This window comes from Bombus pyrosoma, linkage group LG2, assembly GCF_014825855.1.
Source record: "Bombus pyrosoma isolate SC7728 linkage group LG2, ASM1482585v1, whole genome shotgun sequence".
Classification (NCBI taxonomy): Eukaryota; Metazoa; Arthropoda; class Insecta; order Hymenoptera; family Apidae; genus Bombus; species Bombus pyrosoma.
In genome coordinates, this window is record NC_057771.1 from 3,189,174 (window position 1) to 3,214,961 (window position 25,788).

At 34.3% G+C, this 25,788-nt stretch overlaps 2 protein-coding genes and 1 long non-coding RNA gene across 6 annotated transcripts in view; 2 read left to right on the top strand and 1 right to left on the bottom strand.

Moving 5' to 3' along the window:
* LOC122576660 (inositol-pentakisphosphate 2-kinase) overlaps positions 1–25,788 on the top strand; it is a 79,604-nt gene that overhangs the window by 37,736 nt on the left and 16,080 nt on the right. For all 4 annotated transcript variants that reach the window (XM_043747315.1, XM_043747322.1, XM_043747305.1 and 1 more), the window contains one exon: positions 25,099–25,306. In XM_043747315.1, the coding sequence (XP_043603250.1) occupies positions 25,115–25,306 (192 nt within the window). In that variant the 5' untranslated portion in view covers positions 25,099–25,114. The remainder of the gene's footprint in view (positions 1–25,098; positions 25,307–25,788) is intronic.
* Positions 3,696–11,345, top strand: LOC122576676 (protein BTG2-like). The gene has a single exon (XM_043747338.1). The coding sequence runs from the start codon at positions 4,462–4,464 to the stop codon at positions 4,984–4,986; it is 525 nt and encodes a 174-aa protein (XP_043603273.1). The 5' UTR covers positions 3,696–4,461; the 3' UTR covers positions 4,987–11,345.
* On the bottom strand, positions 20,109–22,146 carry LOC122576710. Its single transcript, XR_006319865.1, has 2 exons — positions 21,593–22,146; positions 20,109–20,922 (listed from the first exon to the last, which is right to left on the bottom strand). It is a non-coding gene; the product is annotated as an uncharacterized LOC122576710 (long non-coding RNA).

Sequence of the window (25,788 nt, forward strand, 5' to 3'; positions counted from 1 at the left end):
CTGGCCCAAGTCGTAGAAACGCTATTGATAGAATCTGTGGAAACAGAGGGCAGTTGAGAAGAATTGAAAGAGTTACACAAGAGTAGGCGGGCAAGGTTTTTTTGGTATAAAGGTTGCGTACGGTTGTCGGCATCGGACTTGTAGTCGCTGTTATTAAATGAAGAACAGACAGACTCGTCACAGGGCTATATTTTATAATGTGTGACATGCATTTCTAAACTGATGCGACGGGACTGGTTTAATGTTCGATCGATCGGCTCGGTCTAAGTAGCTAAACAGTACGGGGTCGGTAATGCTTGTTGTAAGATCATGGGTAGTGAATCACCCTCGACCATCAGGTATATACGTACGTACGTTCTCTAGGTATGCTTTTATCAAGCTTGGTCAGGGAGGGGACTAATCTAGCGATGCCGATGGTAGAACGAAATGGACAGGGGAAATTGTGAGAAAATCGATACAGTAAACTGCGTTTTTTGATTCAATGAAATACGATATACATACATAAATGAATTTTTTGAATTTTGAGCAAAGGAAGAAATATAATATAATATTATATATATGTATGTAAATGTGACTATATATATTTTATAATTCTAGCTTGTAATCGTAGCCCTTTTTGTGCCACTGTATAGAAACAGGAAAATGTCACTATTTCTGCTATTATCCAATATTCACTCTTTACTTTCAACTTTGTCATATTCTCTCTTCTTTCCTTTTTCAAATGTTTTTAAATCTTTATTCTGAAAGTCGTAAAACTCGATCAACACCTCAAATACCTCGATAAACACCACCTCAAAATGTTTTTAACTGGAGACGACTAGCTAACTTTTTTTGACCTAAGGGTCAAAAATACAAATTTTTGCTTTCAGAAATTGAAATAATATGTATGTATTGACTGATATCTGACTGATATAAAATGTATATTTTGCACCGAGTACATGTTCCGAACAAAAAATAATGCTATATTTGTCATCTTTCGTAATTCTTCGTTCACTTTTTTAAATTGTTGTTTTTATCGATCCCATGAAATGTATTTTTATCAATTCTTAAAAAGCGGAAGCAAAATAAAGAAAAGTAGAATTCAGTAAAAATAAAAAAGAAAAATAGAAATAAAAAGAATTATCGTCTTTTGATTTACATATAATTAGCGTCACATTGATATTGATAAAGGAGGAAAAGAAAGATAACATAACCCTAACCATTGAAGTAAAGTGAAAGAAGAACAGAAATGTAGGGTTATGTAATATAATGTAATATTAGTTAACGAATACCCGTACATATGTATTATGATATCTATTTACTTAACTTAACAGTGGAAAAATAATAAGTATAATAAGGCTCACCCTTTTTCCCTGATAGTTTGCATTAGTTATGCAGTTTATAAATACGTAGTAACCATTAAATAGCTTTAGAGTAATCTATATATATTTTATAGTTAGGTACAAGTATCTTACCGAATCGGTTTTCTTTTTGACGTATTTTGATACAATAAGGATTTTAGACAAAAAACGTGCTTGAATAATTGTGCAAGAATTTATTATTAACGTGGTACGTGATATATCTTGCAGTTTTATATATATGATGAAAAACTCATACTCGACACATATTCGTGCTTCTTGAAAGGTATAGTTATCAGCGCAAATCCAATATACATATAATATATACATTTTTACATTATATCATCAAGTGTAAGACTGAATGTATTCAAGGACTTTGGAGCAATGAAAACATTATTAACATGTACTACCGTAATATACATTGCATATTACATGTTACAATATATTAGGCTACTACAAAAATCAATGCCTTGTTTCGAAATCTCCAATAAGAGTAAAGATACCTTATAAGTATAAGGATACTTTATCGAGAATTAAAAGTGTAATAAATACGTATAAAAGTATAATATTATTTTAGAAATCTGCCACAATTTTACTTTAACCTTTAAAAGAGCATAATATATGTAATTGCATGTTATTTTACAATATATACCTACATAATACATTTTTTAAACCATATTTTAAATGATCTAACTCATATTTACGTATTATATCATAAATCAAGTCGGTTTCAAGTAGGTGACAAATATTTGAAACATTTTACAATATCTGATAATTTGTAATTTGTATCGGATAGGTTACATTTATTAAATATTATATTATAATGTATAGTATTAATATATAATATTATATAAGATATATAATATGATATATAATGTTATGTTATGTCTAAACATATTATAAAAATTATGTATATTATTTAACCCAAGTGCCAATGACGATATATCGTTGCGTATGCGATGGGCGCCTTACTACTCGCATCGTCAGAGCGCTTTATCTCAAAACAAATTTATAAAACCTTGTAAATCTTTGAATTTTTCTGCAGAAGCCCTGTGTAAGATGTTCCACAAATTGAAAAAATTTTTTATAGGTTTAACTTTTTGTTACATTTCGCGATGGCTGATGCCGACACTGCCTATACGCTAATGCCATAAGATAAAAGTTCGACACAGGAAATTTGCTTGAGATCGTAATCACAGATTTTAGATAACACTGTTTGTAACAGAATATCTCCTTATGTTTCACAAAATAATCTTGTATCAACAGGGCGAGAATAAAATTTTTGATGGACCTGTGCGAAGATCGCGCACAATCTGCGTAATAAAGGATTACAGGATGTATATATTAGTAATAACCATCAATGCTATGTAAATTATTTGTGTGACTAATAATAAGTAAATATTACACATTTACTATAATAATATTAACTATAAATGTTTATAATAATATTAGAATGTTATTTCAGTGATGTCATACTAGCTACACTAATCATTTGTTTTGGAGCAAGTAATGCTCTTGATGCTCGTTACGCATCATGGGATTATCATTTAGTTTTCTGTTTTGATATTAGAAATTTTGTTACAAATAATTGAGAATGCAGTATTTATGCTTTATACTACATGTTCTACATCAAACTATGATTAAGCCATGGTTCTTCTTAATTGCAAATATTATTTATAGAAGAAAATTGATTGTCCCATTTTACCTAATGATTTTGAATAAGTATTACTAGTATGATTTTCAACATATTTTGACCAACCAATTGAAATACAATTGGCATTAATTTATTCTCCTTTATTTCGTAATATCTTCCATTTTTAATTTTGAAAATATCATTCTTACTTTTTTTTATGATTTTTCCTCAAACCTTATCAAATCATACCAATTGATTCGGTATTTTTCGCTTAGGTACAATTCTTTTGATCGCCGCTAAAAAGGTTAACATAACGTCTAAACAATTTGTTAAATCGTTTATTTTTCAGTAGTAATCTATGATTAATCTACACTAGAAAAAAATACTAATATTTCTTTAATATTTCTTATTTCTTAGATCGTATATTAGTATATTTGTATATTTGTATGCATTCCGTTGTATTCCGTGACTAAAATTTCAGAAAAATGTTGAGGACAGAAAATTATCAATTGCAAGCTTGATGTGGGTACTGTATATAGTATACAGTATACATAAACCAATTGAGAACCTTTATTCGCGCAGACGATCCGTATTCGGGACGCAGCTGCAAACATTTGCGCAGCCAAAACCGCGCAGATTGCGGTCACGTGACCGGCAGTTATGGTGGGAATCGGAACGATCCAATTAGAGTACGGCTACTATCCCCACTCTAGATTGCGTGAACAAAGAGACAAAGCTACTTCGTTCGCGTCGACGGTCGCTGCTACTAGAAAGTCGTTGGCAGTTGGTGGGTGCGGTTGTTGTGTGAGTCGGAAAAAAGTGTGTCGATTGAGTTTCGCGAGAAAGTTTTGCCCGGTTACAAGGTGTACTTAGTGAAGCGTAGAAGAAAAGAAGGTTATTGTTGCTGCGTTCTTTGAATTTTACGTTTCATCGTTTTAACGAATCGCTGTGGTATCTCAGAGATCGATTGGGAGAAACGAGTTGGAACGCGTTTACGATCGAAAAAGTTACGATCGTCACGACATCTCTGACTTACGACAGATTAATTTCGTCGCTTTTGGGAGACCATCCCAACGAAATTTAAAAATTCTAAAACAGAAGATACGCGCGACTATCGCCGAAACTTTTAAGATCGAAACAAATTGTGTCATATCTTAGTCGATATTTGCGAAAGAACAATCGAAAAGCGCTCAGTATTTCTTTTCGCGCTGGAGCGTCGGCGAACGAATACTAAACGCGATCGTGCGACGTGGCGGCGACGCCATTTTGTGAAGACTCCTGTGTGCGAACCACGAGCAACAACGGCCTCTCTCGAGCCGTGACCTCTCGAATCACGGAAGGAATAGTGCTTTCTTTTGATCGCGTCGTCTCACGTCTCTATCGGGGGGAAAAACAACGGAAGAAGTGGAAGAAGAAGAAGAAGAGTGGTACTGTACTATCAACAAAATTCTATCATAGACCGTTCGTCCTGGGTCGCATTGCATACCAACCATGAGACTGGAAATTGTGTCAGCGGCGGATTTTTTGGTGCATCTACTGCGTCTTCAGACAGGTCAACTGTCTGAACGTCAGCTGGAGATGTTCAAGTCCTCTTTGACGGAGGTTTTGCGTCATCGTTACAGGGATCACTGGTTCCCAGATCGACCAAATCGTGGTTCCGGTTACCGTTGCATACGTATCAACGGTAAAATGGATCCAGTAATTGCACAGGCAGGTGCTAACGTCGGTTTACTGCCAACGGTATTGCATAGCTTGTTTCCAAGCGAGCTCACCATGTGGATCGATCCATCGGAAGTATCCTATAGAATCGGTGAAAACGGATCTATTTGTGTTTTATACGAACGTACAGAACCTGAACCGGAAGAGTCTCAACATCAGCATCAACACCAACACCAGCATCAACACCATCAGCAGCAACAGCAGCAGCAGCAGCAGCAATTCGAAAGTTGCAAGGATTCGTTGTTATTGGAGCATTCGCAATTTAGCGAGCAGATCGCCGCGTTCGTTTCCAGTTGAAGCGTTTTTCTACGTAAATTCATCGATGCGACAACACTAGCATCTTGTTCCGTTTTCACTGGACGTGCATCACGCTCTCGGATTGATCAAAGCACATGGGTTTCATGATATGTGATGGCGTTCCTCCGGTCGGGTGAATGTTTGACTCATGCACACGAACGCGCAATTTTACTCTGTATAAGTCGAGTTTCAAAGGAAATGAAGTGTGCACTGTTCTATCTAAATAAGGACAACAAACGTGTAAAAAAATGTGTTTAACCGTTTTTTTTTTTTTTTGCTAAAGCTGATTTAACCGAAAAAATTCGTCCAATACGTATCGTTCGACGAGCTTTTGTCGGAGTCCCAACGATCGTTATGACGACCGACTCTAGTCCAACCGTACACATACATATGTGTCATCCTGAATTTTTGTCAACCATACGAAAGAGGAAGAGAGGATATTCATGGCAAGAAGAGCACCATCATCGTTTGAATATTCAAGGAGAATATTGCGCGTTCGCGTAACGACGATGTCTAACTAGACCAGCGGTCCTCTTACGTTTTGGCGTATTTTACGAGAAGATCCAGTTTTTCCAGCTCTTTCTGTTGAAAATACCGACTGCTAGCGAGATCGCGCCCGCAAATGTGAGAAAATAATATATCGGGCGAGTTCCGCTCCGAGGGTCTCTCTCAGACCGACAATTTGATCTCAGCTCACCTCCCGCGTACTTCCGTTTATCTCGAAAAGAAGTTACGTCTGGAGTGGGGGAACAACGAACCAGTCTGTGGCCCTCTCTCTGTTCTCGTGAGAGGAAAAGCGAAACAAGCTTCTCTCCCTTCTCCCCCCTCTCTTGGAAAGGATTCAACAATGTGTTTTTATCGTCGCAAATCTCTTTTCTTCCACGAACGTTTTTTATCTATCAATCTAATTGATTATTCTGAACCCTCTCGTGTTCCGATGTTCTTGGTATGCTTTCCCTCCGCTGATGAAGGCCGAAGGACGAACATCGAGGATGAAGATGGAAAAAGAAGCAATTGGTTTTCCAGTGAAAAATTGACGAATATCATATATACTGCATTCTCTCTTGGTCATCCGTATGGTCAACACGCTGGTTGAACTTCAAGGATTTTTTTCTCTCTAACCTCGCACGGTCAATGCAAATTACCACCGAGTCACACACATACGAGTATACCAAACACATACCAAGAAAAACTAACATATATATATGTTTCCGTCGCCACTTTGTCCAACATACAGAAGAGACCTGTTACTATAAACGATTATCGATCTGTGTCGTCCTTTCCATTTTCTTCTTTGATCCGGAGCTCCTCTTACAGCACGCGTTAACAGGCATATTTATCAGCTATCCTCGATGTCACTGGTATCGTAGCAGTGGCCCATTATCGTTCTTGGATCATCCATAGCCATTGTTTCATTGGTCATCAGTAGTCGAGCAGTCTCGAACTCGATCCACGCGTTGGCATCGTTGACACAATAAGAATACATGTTACACTTCATACGTACAAACCTTTAACAAAATGCGTGAGTTTTATATGTACATATATATAGGTATTATGTATGTAGAGAGCACGTATTGCGCAAGCCGATGGAAACCATATTTGCGCGAATACGTTGCGCCAAATTGTATATTATGTATCTGTTTTGCGAGTATAGAGCGAGGGGGAACGAATGTATAAAAGAGAGCACAAAAAACTGAGTGCGTGATTGAAAGTGAGAATGTGTGCCGTGTGCGTTGCGTGCATATTATGTTACGTACGTGTGTTGCCATATAGGATGAATGAGAGTAAGAAAGAAAGGAAGGAACAGTGTCGTGTACAGTGTACGTGAAAGCAAGCAACAAACATGAGGCAAACATCTGTGATTTTCTTCAAACGAAGAGAGGGCATGTTTCGTGCATATATCGAATAATTATCTTTTCTGGTGTTTCGAACGTGACAGAGGAATCAAGTCAAATGAAGAATATATGCATGTATGTTGATATGAATAAGGAGTGAGCAAAAGTGTATCCTTTTTTTTTTTTATATTGCTCGATCTCTTTCTCTTATCGCTTTAGTTTTTTACTTTTCAAAATTGGTACAATCGAACAACCTTGTTTCATTCATATATATATGCAATAGAAGTCGTAATGGGTATTATTACGTGTTACACACGCAAGTGTAAATGTGTGTGTTTCAATTTCACTTACAAGAAAACTTAACTTAAAGCTAACTTAAAACATGAAGTTTTTCTTAAACTTTCGTAACTTTGTAGGAGACTTCTATATAAATATCGGGAAATTTTCTTCCTCTTCTTTTCACTTCTATTATTCTAGAGCTAATGTATATTTTCCTATTCCCCTCTCTCACACACTGTATTACTCTTATTCTAGGAATCGTCAATCTTCTCAAGTCCAAAAATATTACACAGAAATGTTCACTTTAACAATTTCTTTATACTCATTACGGCTTTCAAAATATGTATACAGGAAAATGGGGAAACATGCCGACTTGCAAAGATTATTTTCTTACAGAAAAAGTAGAAAGTAAGAAGAAAAAATTGTCTGACACCTACATTGTTCAAAACTAGAAAGTTTTAAGAAAACGTACGAAATTTCCTAGGTTCTCGAAGCTTTCTTGATAACAAAGAAAACGTACGAAATTTCCTAGGTTCTCGAACCTTTCTTCATAACAATTCTATTGTTTCGAGATAAAATCGTTGAATTATACATATATGTACATACTCTCGTATATGTATATGCATATGTAGATACACAGTTGTTTCATCATGGGTTCTCCGATGGCGTATCTGGTTTAGTGGGATTTCGATAACAACTATCAAATAGAATATGAAAACGACCATCGTCTGATAATATGATCGGATGATATATCGTTTCTCCTTTCTTTTCTTCGCGTAATATTAACTCGCGCTAAACATTGAAACGTGGTGTGCAAGAATTTGAGAGAATGCCGTTCATTTGTAATGATCGTAGTATAGAATCGTGATCACGTGTAGTGTGATAGAGGACAAAAAAGGAAGAGAGAAGAGATAAGTATGTTTGTGAAGAATAGAGCAAAATGGAAAAGGTAGCCTTGTCGCGTTCGGTGTCGAATCAGAAGTGTTTGTATGTAGCAATTATATAGAAACCATGTCTGTGATTATATTAAAAATAGAGAGACAATATGAGCAATCTCTGTGTGCGAGAGCGACCTAATTAGAGGTGCGTGTATGCATCTCTGAATAAGATCATGAGTACACGTGCCTGTATTGTACTAATATCTAAAAGTATATAATATATAAATATGTTTATATTAAAAAAGTATGCGTGGCAATTTTAAACGGATTTAATTTATAGGTTAATTATGTTTGCGATCAACCTCTGCGGATTGTGCATTACATATATGTATATGAACGTCGTCTATACGGATTAATTTCACTTCTTTTTGTTTGCATGTTCTTCCATCCACGTAAACGAATTGCACTTTATGTTGGAAAAGATTCGATCGTTCCTATCGGTTAGTTTAGTTTTTCTCCTTTAACTGGTCCTATACGTTTATATATTTTGTTAATTTGCGGTCGATGAACACATTAATACGAATTTGTGAACGTTCGATTAAAATTGCTAAGCATGCTCAAATTGTGACCGAGCGCGTAAAACTACAAGAACAGAAAAAAAAGAGATTCGAATTTGCTCTTTCATTTCCAAGATCAGAAATGCAAACCGATTCTCTCTAAACGACCTATTGGGAAATCTGTCGAAAGTAATGTTGGACGAAACAGGTGAAAGTGTGAGAGTCGAACGGCGACGTAGAAAATCTCGCACACCGTCTAGTACTTACCATAGAATCACATAGCGCAGTTTCAGACAACAGCTAGAAAAAGGCATTTCATTTCCGTTTTATTTGCCCTTCGCTTGGAGCCAGGAAAAAAACAAAATTTTCACAATATCGTATAGGCAGTACTCGTTTAATATATGCCGTTGGATTCGCCTATGTGGATTATACACGTTGTAGATTATATCACACGTAACAGATGAACACATACACGAAATGAATGACATGACACGCGTAGCGAGAGAACAAGCGGAAACTCAGCGAAACAAATTGCAAGAATGAGAGTGAGAGAAAAGCAGAACACCGTTTCATGAGTGAATTGTAATTACTATATATCCATATACATATATATACGAATATATTATATATACATATTTATATGTATATATATGTGTATATACATATATGTATATATATATATGTATATACATACATGTATATATATATGTGTATATATACACACATACACACACATCTTGTAACTATACATAGGGTCCTTCAGGAAGAATTTGTACAAACCCGCTGGGATATGGCACCAGCAGTCTGTGATTTTAGCTTGGTTAATTCAGTATTTTTTTAAATAAAGTGAGACAAAATCAAGATAAATGATAAAAAAAAAAACAAGATTCGAATTGCGAGGAAGCTCGTGCATGAGATACGAGCAAGAGAAAGTTCTGCATGAGAAAACATTGTCGTTCACTGTGTACGTATGCTAGGGCCAGGGGATGGGGATGATGATGACGATGATGATGGTAGGGTCGAGGCGAATGTAAAGAACGCTTGCGGGAGGAAAGAGAGGGAAATGCAGGGAAGAGAACATATTGCAAAGTGCAAATGGAAAAAATATTTATTGCGTGTATATTTAATGCGACACTTGTACAAAAAAATCCCAATAATTTAACATTTCAATTTTTTTAATGCAAATACGCGCGATTGTTGCGAACAATTGCCCTTTGAAATTCGCGAAAATTGTAAATACGATATTAATGTATATGCGATATGTATTTCAATCGTGAGTTCACAAAAGTGACACGTGAGACGGAAAGCGAGAATTTATTTTCTTTATTTTTCAAAATGGAATTCAAACATTATGTATGTATATATTTTAATATTAAATTTATAGATTTTAATTTTCTATAGCCGGAAATTTTAGAGTTAGTTTAATTATAAGTTGTGCGGTTGTGGTTTCAAAATTATAATATATATTGAATATATTGATTGATTACAGTCTCGCTTCGCGTAAACACGTGCAATTTTGCGATTGTTTCGAGATAGATTTATATACACAAATGCGAATACATGCGTCTTCCGTTCGTATTTTTCATTGTGTTCCCTCCGCTTTCTCTGTTGACATAAAATGACGAGTAACTGAGATTGTGTGAGAGAGAAAGGCAATAGTCGAAATCACAAATCTGACATGTATATGAAGCGCGAAATTAGACTACATATATGCCGCGTGTCTTTCTTTTCTGTCAAATAAACTGTTTTGTTGGGACACCAGGAAGGAGAATGCACGAGATATAGTATAGAGAGAGGGTATAGTTTAAAAAGGAACAAGGAAAATCAAGCGATTAGTCCGAGTCGAAGCATTTTTTTTCGAACGTGAGAACGAGAGAAAGCGTGGAAGAAAGAGAGCGAGAGAGAGAGAGAGGGAGAGGGTGAGGTTTGAGAGTATAATGAGGGATAAAAAAGAGAATGGATATTGGACATTAGGAGAGCGTATAGCCTGGCAGGGGTGCTCAACTCGGGTAAAGTGGGCCGTGGGTCTCATCGTGGTAACATAATTGTGATACCGGATTTACTGTACTGATTAGGGAAAATTCATACTGATTTTAATACGCATTCTCGTTTGAGACGAAAACCAAAAGAGAAGAACACTGACCCAAGGTTATCGAGATCCGAATTCGGCGACCCTGTTGGCCAGTGCACAAGTAAAAAAGAAACATTCGTTCACATATACACAAACGTACAGAACAGGCAGGACAGCTAATTGTAAGACACATAGAGACATACATGGACAAACTTTTATACATATACATACATTGGAGACGTACGATACGATATAACACGACACAATATAATTTCGAAATAATTGCGGGCGAAATAATCTGTTCGAAGAACTCTGCATAAAAGAAATTCACTTTACCGATGTATGTATACTACACTGTCATTAACAAACACATGTAAAACATATGTGGCAGACACGAATACACACATACACACACTCACACTCACGCGTAGACGAATACACTTTGACGAGATACATGGAACAGACACGAGGAACACGTTACGTACACTCTCGAATCTGTAGACTGTAGGTTTAATATTAATTATTATGAATTATAATTATTATATATCTATTATTATATCAATGTATAATTATATTTAGTTTTTAGGTTACTATGTCTATCATTTCCCGCTTGTACATATGCCGTGAGCTCGAAAAAATTAAATCTTTATCAAAAGAAATCTATAATTTTTTCGACTGTTTTTGTACAGAGATAATAAAAACAAAGGCCTCGTGCTTATGAAATTTCATGAATATAAAATACCGCTGTCTAGTGTTTTAATTTCTGTCCTAATTCCCAGATACCAATTTCCTCTGCATTAGTTGGCAGGTCGATAAATTTACATATTTGAACGTCGAGTTCCTCGTAATGCCGTTATTTCGATATAATCGATATTCAGTATGAAGCAGTTCACAAACTATACAATAATATATACTAGGAAGAATCTTGGCAAATTATATGACGAAATCATAAATTATTGTTAAGTATAATACGATACTTGATGAAGTATTCATATTTTCTTTTATCTCTTCTCTTGATTTTTAGTAATTTGTACATATAATAAGAATCAGATTGAAATATATGTCATACACATTTATGTACCTGAAAATCTCATTTATTGCTTTGATTATAGTTTCGTTTCAAAAGTTACACTTGTATTTGTGTATCTTTATAATATATATTGCAGTATATGAATATATTTGTCAATAGAGTAAGATTCTTTCGCTATTTTAAAACGATTTGCGCGTCATGATAAAACAGAATATTTTATACATAATTGCTTGTTAACTACATATATCCGAAATTTTTGATGAAAATTAAAAAAAAAGCGTTAACAATTCCAAGTACAATTTCCAATTTAGGAAGACTACTGCAAATCACGCAATTGTAAATGAGGTAAAAATGATTGTATTTTGTGTGTGTGTGTGTGTGTGTGTGTGTGTGCGCGCGCGCGCGCGCGTGTGTGTGTACTTTGATTCACATTAATTCAGAATTAAAAACTTTATTCTACGCATATTATGGCCATATTATCTTTAATTTTTAATTTCATAATTTTGATAGTCAAATACAGATATACATATAAAATTACATCGTTCACTTGATTGCCCCTCTGTACGCAATAGCGAAGATTTCTTCCACATACGTAATGTATATGATATCATGATCTGTTTACAAGTTATTCTATGCCTATGATAGAAATTAGATTAATCATTAACGTAAGCGTAGACATCAACAAATTTTGTTTATTGAATTAAAATTTCTTATGACACTGAATTGGTATTATTGGTAAAATGAAAAGTAGTTGAACAAAAATAATTTCCTTTGTTCTCATAAAAGTGTTTCCTATAATATTTATTCTTAAACGTATTAACAACTTGTAAATTGTTTCTCTTCTACTTGTCCGATAAAAAGATATGTAGCATCCATATATTCTCCTTTACTTCTTGACTGTCTGTATATTGTATGTTCACAATTGCCTAAACTCAACAAATATTATATAAATGTTACAGCCTAACATAATAGTATAATATCTAGTCGCAAATTAATTTCTGTAATTGCAGTTTATCGAAATAATTTGGAAAACGAAGATGTTTAAATGATAGCACACATATGTACAAAATTGAAATGTCTATTTCGAAAAATGAATAGAAATTTCCCAAAAGTTTCACATAGCGAGTTTGTCGTGTCACAGAAAAACGCACTTTCCACAAAATGATAGTCAGGAATAATTAATGAATCCGAGCGCTTTTTTCTTGTTACTTTCTAACGATACAAATCGGCTCCATATCGCGTGAAATATCAGTATCGATATCGATGACGAGTTTTTACTCAAAGTTTTAGTGTTAGAACGAGAGCATGTCTGTATGGAAGTTGTGGTTGTGGAGCGACAATGATCGATAAACGATGAATCAAACACCAGGTAATCGTCGGTGTTCAATGATCGAGCGACTGAACTAATTCCGCAAGAACGATGAGTTTATCGTCATAAGTGATGTCAATTGAGGTTAGAAGAAGTGTGTTACCGTAGGAATACGATACGTAACTCTATTAAAAGTCGAACTTTCAAGTTGAAAATCAGCCGCGATTTACCTCGAAAAGATAGTGCGTCAATCGCACGCTGAATGTGTGTGCGTGCGCGCGTGTGTGTGTATGGATACACGTCAACATATCTGGGCGAAGAAATACATTCATGTTAACGAGATTAATCAGAATATGTTTACAGAAAAATATATGATATTATAATAGTATCTTCCTGTTCGGAATTCTTTAAATTTACATGGATCTATCAGCTTGAAAAACAGAAATTCTTCTAAAATTCTAAAAGTTAGAAATAATCGTAAAGATCGTAGAAGTGGGGAGCAATGCGAATTTTATCGTATAATCATTAGGTAGGATAAAATGTTTCTTTAAGGAAGGAACTTCACAATCATGTACGTGGATTAAAATTATTTAAGAGATCAGCATTTTATACAAAATGTATGCATGTACGGAATAAAGCAAATCACAAATATTCGGCAGAGAGATGTACGTGCAGGAACTGATTAAATAGCGTTCGACTGGAAACGGCGAGTCCATATGAAGGAGACAGAAGTTGTACCCTGTTCAGGCGCGGTGTAAATTCAACAGAAAAGTCGTACAAGATCGATTTGATAGAAATGGCGAAGACATTTCATCAGAACTGGGTGAGACGATTCTTTTTTCCTTCTTCGAGCTGAAATTATTTCATAACGAAAGAGGTTAAATCTTATCTGCAAGGAACAGAGACGCAGTTCAAAAACCCGTTCCCGAGCGTTGTTAAGGTTTCTCGCCATTGAGGTTCTCACAGGCCATGACAATGTAGAACAAATACGAATACGAGGCACTTTGCCTCTCGTAAAGAGAGGAGGACTGTGGCGTCGGCGTGCGAAATAGCGACGAATTATTGTGCTATAGAGAAAGAGGAGCGACAAAAGGTGATGTGCCGTGGATGAGAGGCTAGGAGGAGGATACAGAGGCTGATACGAAGGCGCTGGTGAGAATAGAGAATGGCGAGCGTGCGGGACCAAAGGGGTTAGGGACGCGGAAACGGCAGCACCGGTGCAGCGGTGATGACTACAATCTACAACTACATACTCACAGCGACGATGTCGGATTGGCCGGGGCGGGGGGAGGCGGGGGGGGGGCAAGCAAGAGAAGAGAGAAGGCGACCGATGGTTGTCGTAGAGGTCAGCCTCGGTTGTTGCCCTGGCCCCCTGACGTTGCTTGGTCCGCTCGGTTACTGCCCCCCTTATGCCTTAGAATCACGATATTCACGATTCCATTCCATTCGATGTAGTCTTTAGACTGTAGACCATCGCAATTTCTTTTCTTCCTCCTTTCTATTTGTTTCAACTCCACCCCTTTGTATCATCCCTGCTTTGCTTCGCCACTTTCTCTTTAATACCATGTTCCGTTAATAGAATTATCCGGTTTTCGTATAAATCAATTCGATGTTTCTAGTCGAATGATCATTGCCCGTGATAAATTCGAGAATAATGTCGCGAACATGGTTATCAATTATTTATATTTAATTTCTGTTTATATGTAACGAAATAAGACAGTTAGTAGAATTAGTAGAACAACAAGAATTAGAATATATGTATGTAATTAGCGAACGATGGACATTTCGAAATGATTTCAACTTTTCGAATACTTCGAAAATTCAAACCGCTTCAAACATGAAGCGATCGGTAACTTAAAACTCCCGGGACTGTTGATAAATTTTGGATTTGAGTCTTGATATATCTCTTTTCCTTCATTAATATCTTCATCGTTGATTATTTAATTCTAAACGTTTTTCAATTTTTTAAGTAAAAATGACTAAGATGAGATATTTAAGGGGCTCGAGTTAGATAAAAAAGCTTATATATTCTGTTGAATTCTTTTATTTGTTACAATAAAAATTAGAGATTATGTTCATCATACAGATACGTATATATGTATGTACATGTATGTAATATAATACATTTTATTACAGGCAGTATATATATACATACAGTGACCTATCTATATAACATAATCCTACTAAAACTGTTGTAAAACGTAAAACGTCAAAAATGTAATATTAATGTTCGATTAATTGATTCATTACATTAGTCATTATGTGATTTTTGCAGGTGAACCTAATTAATGAATATAATCGTTGATTTGTCTATATGATGGGAATGCCAAAAATTGATAAAATGGAAAAGAAAACTTGACACATTTACAAAAATGATAGGTACATGTTATAAATTTACGAGAGGTAGACCTGTGGGCAATGGAGGCATACTTTCTCGTTTTGAAACTTTCGCGGCTGTTTGAAAAAAACTAATGTTCGCACTTTAAATCATTCTCCTTGTGTGATTTTGTCTCTTTTGTTTTCTCCATCAACGTTAGACATTGGAATGGTCTAATCCCTTGTCATTGAAACAGCACCATTGAAAACATGAAATTGTAGCTTTGATTTCTTTAATAAAATTAAGGGTTCTAATTTCTAGTAGTAGAATTCATTAATTACATAAACGTTTGTTATATATATTTCAGTGGTCTCATTTTCTGAGCCTGATAAATTGAAATTAAAACGTAACAGACGAGGACGAATAATGTGTAACATTTATTAATTTCAGTTTTTAATGCAACATTGAAATATGTTCAGAGTGTATAGTAAATCGACCGGAAAGAAGGCCTCCGATTAATGTTATCGATTGCATCACAAAAGGAAATAGCTGTTCTTTTTCTGATGTTCGCTTCTTCTTCTGCTCATGCTCTTATCATCGAATTGCCAACCTCTTCTCGCCTCTTTTCTCCAGTGCATTCTCCCTTCGGCGTCTACTGTTTTTTTTGGTTGAGTGTACTTTACGTTGCAGAATCGTTTGTGCACGTCTCTAGTGTTGGAGGGATCGCGAAAATATGGCACGTTACACTTTATACGTTTGAGGTGTCCCATATAAAAGGGGTTTGTTTTCTTCTGCTCCTTTTCTTCTTCTTCTTCTTCTTCTTCTTCTTCTTCTTCTTCTTCTTCTTCTTCTTTTCTTTTGTTTCTTTTTCTCTAGTTAGCAGCGAAGATTATCCATTGTAAGTACAACTTGCTTCACCAAACTCATCGGTCTTTACAATGTGATCTAGCCGTTCAGTGGATGGATTGTGATTCGCAGTGGCGTAATCAGGAACGGTACAAGCAGGTTCGCTTCTGTAATCTCGAGTGACGGAGATTTCCGAGCTGTTTTAAGCGATCCGCGCTTACATCTTTTCATGCTTTGGTCTCTACAGACCATGCTACAGCGTAGCGTGAACCCACCATTACAAATTACACGAATATGTCGTCGCGTCCGTACGAGTTCCAATGAGACGCTCATACTTATTGCAAGTCGCTGAGTTTCGCAAACTCATCGGTCGTTAACCTTATGCGAAAATGGATAAGACAGTTGGACTGTAGCAACGGCAACGCCGCCGCGCCGTTCTCTGTAGACATCGAAACGTTTAGCAAGCGGCGACTAAGTGCTTTTAAACGTACGATTAAACCTTTTTCCTCCGTGTTTCCTGGCGTTAATGCAGTCGACGAACCATTTCTATCATTCGTTTTCGTCACAAATCAACTCCGTTTCGACGGGATAAATATTCGTCGGTGCACCTTCGTAATTAGAAAGAGTAAGTCGCGTTGCATCAGCTTCGAGAAACTTCTGTCGATCAAACTGCTTCTAGTTTCATCTTGACTACTGACAATACATTTTTGTCCATGAGTAAATATTTTGTTGCTGAGAACTTTGCAAATCGTGATATATCAGATTGACCGAAAAGTTTGTTTCATTTTATAAGGAAATACAATAATAGATGAACAACATTTTTTGTTTTATATTATTTTATTGAATTATGTATGATCCATTTTGTTCTATTGGAACAGATGCCAATAGAATCATACATAATATAATTAATAAATAATTATAATATATAATTATATTTATATTAATATAAATAATATCTAATTATATTATAATAAATAAACGATCCAATAGGATCATACATAATTCAATAAAATAATATAAAACAAAAAATGTTGTACACCTATTATTTCCTTATAAAACGAAAGAAACTTTTGGGGCAACCTAATACAATATATAATTATTTGAGTGAAATAGTTTCGTAAAACTGTTGTTGAATATTTTTTATTTTTTTACAAGTTAATATATAGACTGATTTTAATTATTCTCATTTTCTAGATCCTTTTGATATCTACTTATGCATCTTTCGTGACAATGGCTGCTAACTATTCACGAGTTTCGAACACATAAGTACATTTCATTTCAAGCGACTTTCTGAAACATCAAATGCAAGAAAATTGCTGTTTATGATGTTTCTCGATTGTGTATGTTTTGATGACTAATTAAGTTTACTTAGTCTAGTAAATTCGTATCATTTTTGTACGCGTTCGGCGTACTACTACAAACACGCGATGCTCTTTCCATTTTCCAGATTCGGTCGTATGTATATACAACGAAATGAATAACGAGATAACTGGTCTTGTAACTTGCAACGAGATTATCATCCGGCTATCACTGCTAGCTACTTTTTTATTTCATAACCAGCGTAATCGCGATAGTATTTGGACGATCGTCTCAAACTCATCTTCTGAATTCTCTCGATGCTCTCCGTTAAAAATCTTCGAACTTATATATACTTATGCTATGGTGGGTAGTATCAACGTATGACGTATATAAATATATACAATACATTATACATGTTCTTTTACACTTTACACCAACTCGCATCGAAATAAGATTTTTTTCAATTTAATTCTTCAACAATTTTCTAATGATTTCAAGCTTTCTCTTTCTGATTCTAATAATCATTAATAATTTATGATCAAAGAACAAATCTTCATATAAAACAGCAAAGTGCAAGTCACTCATATCTGTATCTATAATCTATATGTTCCAAGTGTCATTTTGTATATTTATTACTATTATCTTTCATTTCATTTCATTTCATTTCATTTCATCACTATACATACCGTTGTATTGTGGTTACATTATGTAATTGCAGACCATAACAAATGTTATTAATTGTTACTTTTCCCGTCAGAATTAAAATCAATAATCGTAATGCTTTTCCTCACGAATAAAAAAAGTGTAGATTAAACATTTTGTTATAGTTAACTCTCTTTATTGTAAAATTGTGAATTTGTAAAATTCATTTCTTTCCCGATGTATGCCTTTATTATCGTTTATAATAACAGGAGGAAAAGATATCGGGGAAAAAAGGTTAAGTAGAAAAGAAAAGAAAATTGGTCTGTACGTAGAATTTTCATCAACCTTGAATAATATTTCAAATAACTTATTATTTAAAATATATCTCTCCGAAACTGTTTGAGCAATATTTCCATGATGTTCTATCGCTGTTTGCACTACAGGTTCTCATAAACGTGTAGTATAGAATAGTATAGTATAGTACAGTATATTATAGTACATTACAATATAGTATGGTATAGTATCGTATGATAGAATGCTGTATTATAGTATAGAATGGTATGTGTCGTATACTTACATGCGTTCACTAAAGATTTCGAAAGTCGACGCATATGGTACGCGGCCCTTTTTATTATTCAAATGACTTCATTTCTATGAGTCATCGCTTCCCGTCTAGTCTTAGCGCATGGAAATATGTATTATAATACATATACTTACGTACATATGTATATAATATATGTCAGTGAGGTCTATCGTTGTTACGTTAGGAAAATGAAATAATCATCTAATAATCAGCTCGTCAGGGTTGATAAAAAGCGTCAAGACTCTTATGACATGAAACATGTTGAGGAATTATTAACGTCCCTGCTCTATCTTCATTCGTCGACCAATTTAATTCTGTTGAATTGCGTGAAACTTTGATAACGGGTTTTATTGAAATGCAAAATGATTGAGATTTCTCCTTGAAATGTTAACCTTATAGAACAGTTATGTCGTGAACTTATGACGTTTAATCGGTACAAATAATTTTTGCTCGTTAGTTCGAATAAAAGACAATTATCTGATTGATTGTGGTAAAATGCGACAAATTTGTTAGTGGAAGATTATAATGTAGGTATACGCACGTATATATACACAGTAAGTCAATAAGAAGTACTATCTTAGATGAATTATGTTGCGTTCATCAAGAGATTCATCAAGCGGATGCAATTTTATTTCCTAATATCTTATATTTTCTGAGATATCAAGGTTGTCTTGAATTTTTTAAACGATACCGTATATTTTTTATAACGTTGGTCGATCCAGCTGGACATTCTTTACAAAAAAGTATTAATCTATGTATGCCGAAAAACCATTGGTTTAACAAATATTTTAACTTTAATGTCAAATTTAATGTACAATATATGTACTTACATACATATGATATGAAAAACAATAAGGACAGACACGAAGCAATATCCTTGTGTTTACATATATACGTTGTCTTTATTCTTCATACGTTAAGTTTGGCAAATTGAAGCTAAAATATCTAAAACCAAATTAACGGTTTATCGGTATAAATAGGTTAATATCTTTAGTATGAGAATGTCTAGCTGGGTCGACTGTTGTTATAAAAAATATACGGTATCATTTAAAAAACTGTAGGTTACTTTAACATCTCAGAAAATATAAAATAGAGAAAGATAAACTTACATCCACCCGATTAGTTCCTTAAAATGTAACATAATTTATTTGAAACTTTTTTCGGTTTTTTTATGGTTATTATATTACGCTTGTAAGATATTACACGTGATAACGTTTGCAAAGCTTTACATATGAGATTTTTGCTTCATCTCAACAGAATTTTCATTTCCATTTCCCTATTTTTTGTTTGATTTCAATATTGTATATTATACACCTATATGTTCCATATCGTTCCCGTACTATGTTTACAAAATGATTAATGAATGTAATATAAATATATAGTAGAAGCACATTTCTTCAGGGATTGAAAAATGAAGAAGCTCATATTTTTCGAAATATAAAATATGGTAGTATTTAAGAAATAAGCTTTCGCAGATTAAATGTACAGAAACTTAATTTATTCATTAAAATCTGAAACATCCCTATACGCTTAAGCTTTCTCACGCGTAAATTAATTTATTATAATGTTTTTTTTTAACACGATGTAGCTACAATTTAATTGAAACAATCGGCAAGTTAAATCAAACTTGTCAATTTTCATACACATTCCTCCTTTAAAAATTATAAATTATCGAATAGAAAAAGAAAAATAATAAATAAATAATGAATAATACCGTTAAATACAAGAAAAATCATTTATATACTGTATCAATAATGATGAAGTATATCATATTACGCTTCTATAGTTGTTATTATATTTGACATTATTATATTAACAACCTATAACAACACAAAAAGTGCTATTCGACGTGTGATCATTTAGAAATAATATATTTATTATCGTCTCTAATATCTTCTAACAAACTCTGTCTAGCTCTATGTATATTTCTGTTTCCTTCGTGTTATTTCAAACAAAATATAAAAAAACTAAACGAGAAATTGCTTACCAAAGTGTAATGGTAGTTTCAATATGAGAAATTTCTAGTTCTGTAAACGGAAGTTACGTATTACACAAGAGGTAAGGTAACGCAGCAATGTACTAGCGGAGAGACACGAATCTTTTGCTCAAATACATTTCGTAAATATAGCGAGAGAAAGCAGGCCGGCTTTGCCTGCTTGAATCATTCATCGGCACGGATGTAAGCGCGGACGTTACTGGAAACTTGAGCGTTGCCTGTTGCTTGTTACCAGTTTCCTGTTATCTGTCGCCTGTCACCAGTCGCCTGTCGCTTGTCGCCTGTCTTCGATGTCTACAAAAGAGTACATTATTTTATAATTGTACCTGCGAAATATGCGCAAAAGATATGATATAAACCATAATTTTATGCCCATAAAATTTAAAATTCATATTAGGAATTTTCCGATTCTTCTTTTCTCCCTTGTCCATAGATAAATTGTACATGGATGTGCAAATTTTTGTGTGATGCAATAATCAGTATTAAAGAGACGACTCTGGGCTTTAACGTTTATACATTTATCTCTTCTGTTGCTTATAATAAAAAGATAGAAATATAGGTAGGTTTTCATTTGTTCCATTGTATTCACTTATACATACTTTACACGAGTGAAGTGAGAAAAAAATAGCAGTACGCAAGAAGTGAAAATATCTTGAAGAAACGTTTAATTTTTATTTTTTGTTGCTAGCAAGTGAAAAAGATATTATTATAAAGGTGGTAAAAACGATAAAGACACGTGTATCTATATCTGTAGAATAGGCGAAATAAAATTTGAAGTTTGTTAACCGGTTTTTAAAATATCATAGCAACCAATTATCAATGTATAGATAATTTTTAAAAGGAAACATTATATATGTGTTACATAAGCTTTCTGTAATTTTGTTGTTATTTATGAGTTTAATCATTTGTTATATGTATACAATTATATGTACATAGTAATTATTCCCTTGCATTATCTACTTACTAATATTTAAATACATCATTCTTTGAAGACGGGAGTCGGGTAAAATAACGGTAGTTCACAGTACTTGTATCAAGTTGCTAGTCTTCTTTTCTAGTTTCATGATTATTAACTTTAATTGAGATAATGCACTTTAACAGTCATGATTTTGTTATATCTAACATTAAACGATAGATATATCGGATAACAACTTCAATTTAGGTAATGTTCCCTGAAGCGTGAATTAAAATATCAAATAGTTGGCGCAAGCCATTATTTCAGCCAGCAATCTTCGGAGAAAGATCCTTAATCTGTGGAGCAAGGGACGTTCTAGTTTTACTTAGCGTGGTTTTAAAAGCGGTATTATTGCCTGTTCGGTTCTATCGTTAAATTTTCTCTCAGCAGGAGACGGATACGAATGTGGATTGCCACGTACTTGTTGCGTTCCCGTCCGCAGTCTGCAGTTGGTCTGCACTCTCCTCGGGCCGACGTGACGCGATACAACGTGCTATTATTTGCTGCAAGTGCTACCATTTCTGCGTCATCGTTTCGCACAAGTTGCTCACGATCCCGATGTATACCTACATATACATATACATATACATATACGTATACATATACATATGCATGATGTAAGGATCATCTCGTAAATTATGATACGAAACGGTGATCGGTGTCTTCTTGAATTTAAATCACACTTGAGACTTGAGTTGAACAAATCAGGTGGGAAAGAAATGTTACTTCTTTTCTTCGTGAGTATCTGCTTTTCGTAACGTCAATATGAGTCATATAAGATTAGAACTGAAAATATTCTTGTTATCTTTTACGATGTGAGCAAAATCCATCTAAATAGAATAGAAAAGTTAAAATTTCATGTCAAAGCATACAATTTTACGGAAATTAAAAATTAATCGGTAATTTATATACTTTACCTAATATTAATGTATGTACCTAATATCCCTTAACGCGAATAATAAATCGTGCAGTTATCATGTTAAACGCAAATAATACAGAATACAGAATAAATACAAAAAATGCGTTTGCGCATAAAAATAGAAGATAAAAATAGAAGTCGGAAAGTTTAGCGCTTAACGTGTTAACCGTTATATGTTATATGTTATAGAGAGCTTGACGATATCGATCGGTTGTAAGCAATGTCGTCGTCAGGAATTTATTAAGATTTAATTAACGCGAAGAGAATCTTTATACTCTATGCATATGTATACACACGCTTCCTGTTACATATCGAGTAACAATAAGTCAACTTGTATGCTATGGGTGGTCAAGATGAGCAAAAGAGGGTGCCGCCAATGGTTTAGATCCAACGATCATGTCACCGTCCGAACAGTTAGCATTAAACGAATAAAAATAAGAAGGCTTTCATACAAACGTTCGACAATGTCGACAATGACAGTATTAAAGTGAATTTTGCCTTATATGTTATATCATATCCGAGTGCACAATATGTAAATATATACATACATACATACATACTTAATTGTGACATGGTGTTAATTCAAAGACAAAGACCAATGGCAGTTTGATCTGCTGAATAAGAATGTGAAATTGTAAATCGACGAGTCGATCAACAATATCAACAGCTGATACATTGGGGTTAGATAGGTAGGAACGCGACCATATGTGTAGTTAGTACGCGCTGACAAACTAAATTGGTAGACCGATCATATCCGTTTTAAGAAAATTGCGATTAATCAGCTATAATCGATCACCTGAATCTCTATCGGTCGATCTCACTATTTCCATGTTACGTTATTAACTTTTTACGCGTATATATGTATATCTATTTCAATATAGTAATGAATGTTTAAAGTAGAGAAATGTCACGGCTGCGAAAATCTTGACCGAATTATCATCGTTGCTCGAAACTCGTCTGTTACGTCACCAGAAATCCACTATCTTGGTAATCCCGAACTAAATACATACATACATATGTGGCGGCACTCGACAGTACAAATAACCGACAAATAATCGACATTAACAACCAACGGACGACGGCAGCGCGGTGGCTAGCGTCTCAGGTTACGAACGTTCGGAACCCGGAGATCGAATCCCGGCGACCGTAGTCCGATTTTTCTTCCACGATTCTTAAATAGGAAGAAAATACGACAGTACCACCCCCAGCAGCGACATCTACAGCCAGCTATAACTAATATCACGGACAACTCATACACTTCACATACATACGTATATAATGTGTAAATCCTTTGATAACGATTACCAATTTAACGATTACGTAAAAGTATCGGTGCTGTTCGGTTCTGTGTTTCTTTATGACTTATAACAAGATAAAATACAGTTGAAATTCAGCGAGATTCAATTACTTCTCCAGTTGCCAGTTAAATTTCTTTTGCTGATTAGTCTACATACGACAAAATTACTTTTCAAAATATCTGATAACTTGAATATACATATGTACTTATATATATTTTATAATATGTATGTGCGTATGTATTTAGTTTATTTTAGTTGCATTTCAAATGCATCTTCATATTTACATATGCATTTAAAATAATCTGTTATACAATGTAAAGTGATGTATACCTATTGCCTGTTTTTCATTTGGGAGGTAAAGGATAATGAAAATACTCGCAATATAACAATAATTTTAATAATTTTCGCATAATGTGAAAATTTAATAGTATACCAAGTGAAAAATGGAAATGAATATGTTATATATGTAATTGTTTCATATCTAATAGAAGGATTGCAAATGATAGGCAAATTTTCTTGTTAAATGTTTCTCATTGAACTTACGATTAGATAAATTGAATTATAATTTTTAGTTTATCGCGCATGTGTGTGTGTGTATGTATCTAGTTGCGAAAATCTCATAATTGCCAACTGTCCGACTGCTGAATAAATATGAGACGATATTTGATAATTAACAATACTGTTTAAAAAAGATATTTACATACACATAATACAACTTTTTCATTGCGTTATATAGCAATGCGTTATCAAGTTAATGCCCGCGTCAAGTTGCGCTATATATCTCGGAATATATCGAGACAAGAGACAGACACTGGTAACTGAAAACAAACTATCAATATACAAAGTTATTGTGAAATCCATCTATATATACGGTATCGAACTTTGGAGAAATAGCTGCTGATAGCCATGCTACAAAAATAGAATCTATGCAGCCGATAATACTTGGAACGATAATCTCAGAAATAGCACAGATATTAAAACAGTTAAAGAAAAAATAAAACGATCCGCAAATTACAAACAAATATAAAGCTCGACTAGAAAATCATTCAAATAACCTAGCTAGCAGTATTGTACGGTAGTGTACACTGTAAATTTATACTACACAATAATTTAATACTGCTAGCAACAAATCCAAACTAGATACTCTCCAATGCCGCATGATAAAACAATTTACCGAATGTTTGTACTAGCAAATTGTAAATTTATCATGGAGTTAGTAAAGGAGAAGTAAATAAAATTAACGCCAGTTGCGAAGGTAGCAAGTTTCGCTTATTTTGTTTTACTTATTATTTCCACAGGGATAAAGATAAGACGATGACAATCAACGAAGGAAATCCTGTGCCGACCGCAACCTTTTCTTCAGAATCGATGACCACTTCCACCGGAAGCTTGGATGATGATTCCACAACGACGTCACAACTTTCACCTTTTTCATCAACGTCCTTTATCGAAGATTGTGTTTACAGAGGCGAGGGCAATGCGAATATCGTAGTTGCACTTCCACAAGTAAGACGACAAACTTTCTTTCTTATAATTCGACAATTTGTTGATCTACTGTATTTTCACTTTTATTGCTACATGTCTTTTTTTCATGTGTTCTATCGCAAATGTGTTATCAGTTTTTCAGAGGGTTATGAGAAATTCGATATATGTAATATTTTTACGAATCGCATACACAGTATCACAAAACCTATAGATTATACATAATATGTACAGAACAACACAATGAATATAAAAAATTAATATATGTATGTAGGTATACCTGTATTTATACCTACCGCTGTGTTGGTTGAAAAATTTTACATCGTGAACGTGAAAGCTTTTCCGTATCTACACTTATCGTTTGCGAGAAAGAAATTAGCTAGTAAGAACTGAAATACATTGCACTGTATGCTGTCTGTTGTATATTGTATACTTTATACCGTACTGCACACAGATTTAAGATTAATGTCGCAGGGGTGAGATTACTGCTTCAAAGTTCATGTTGA

Coding starts and splice junctions, on each gene's coding strand:
- LOC122576676 (XM_043747338.1), top strand. CDS start 4,462: ATGAGACTGGAAATTGTGTCAGCGGCGGATTTTTTGGTGCATCTACTG.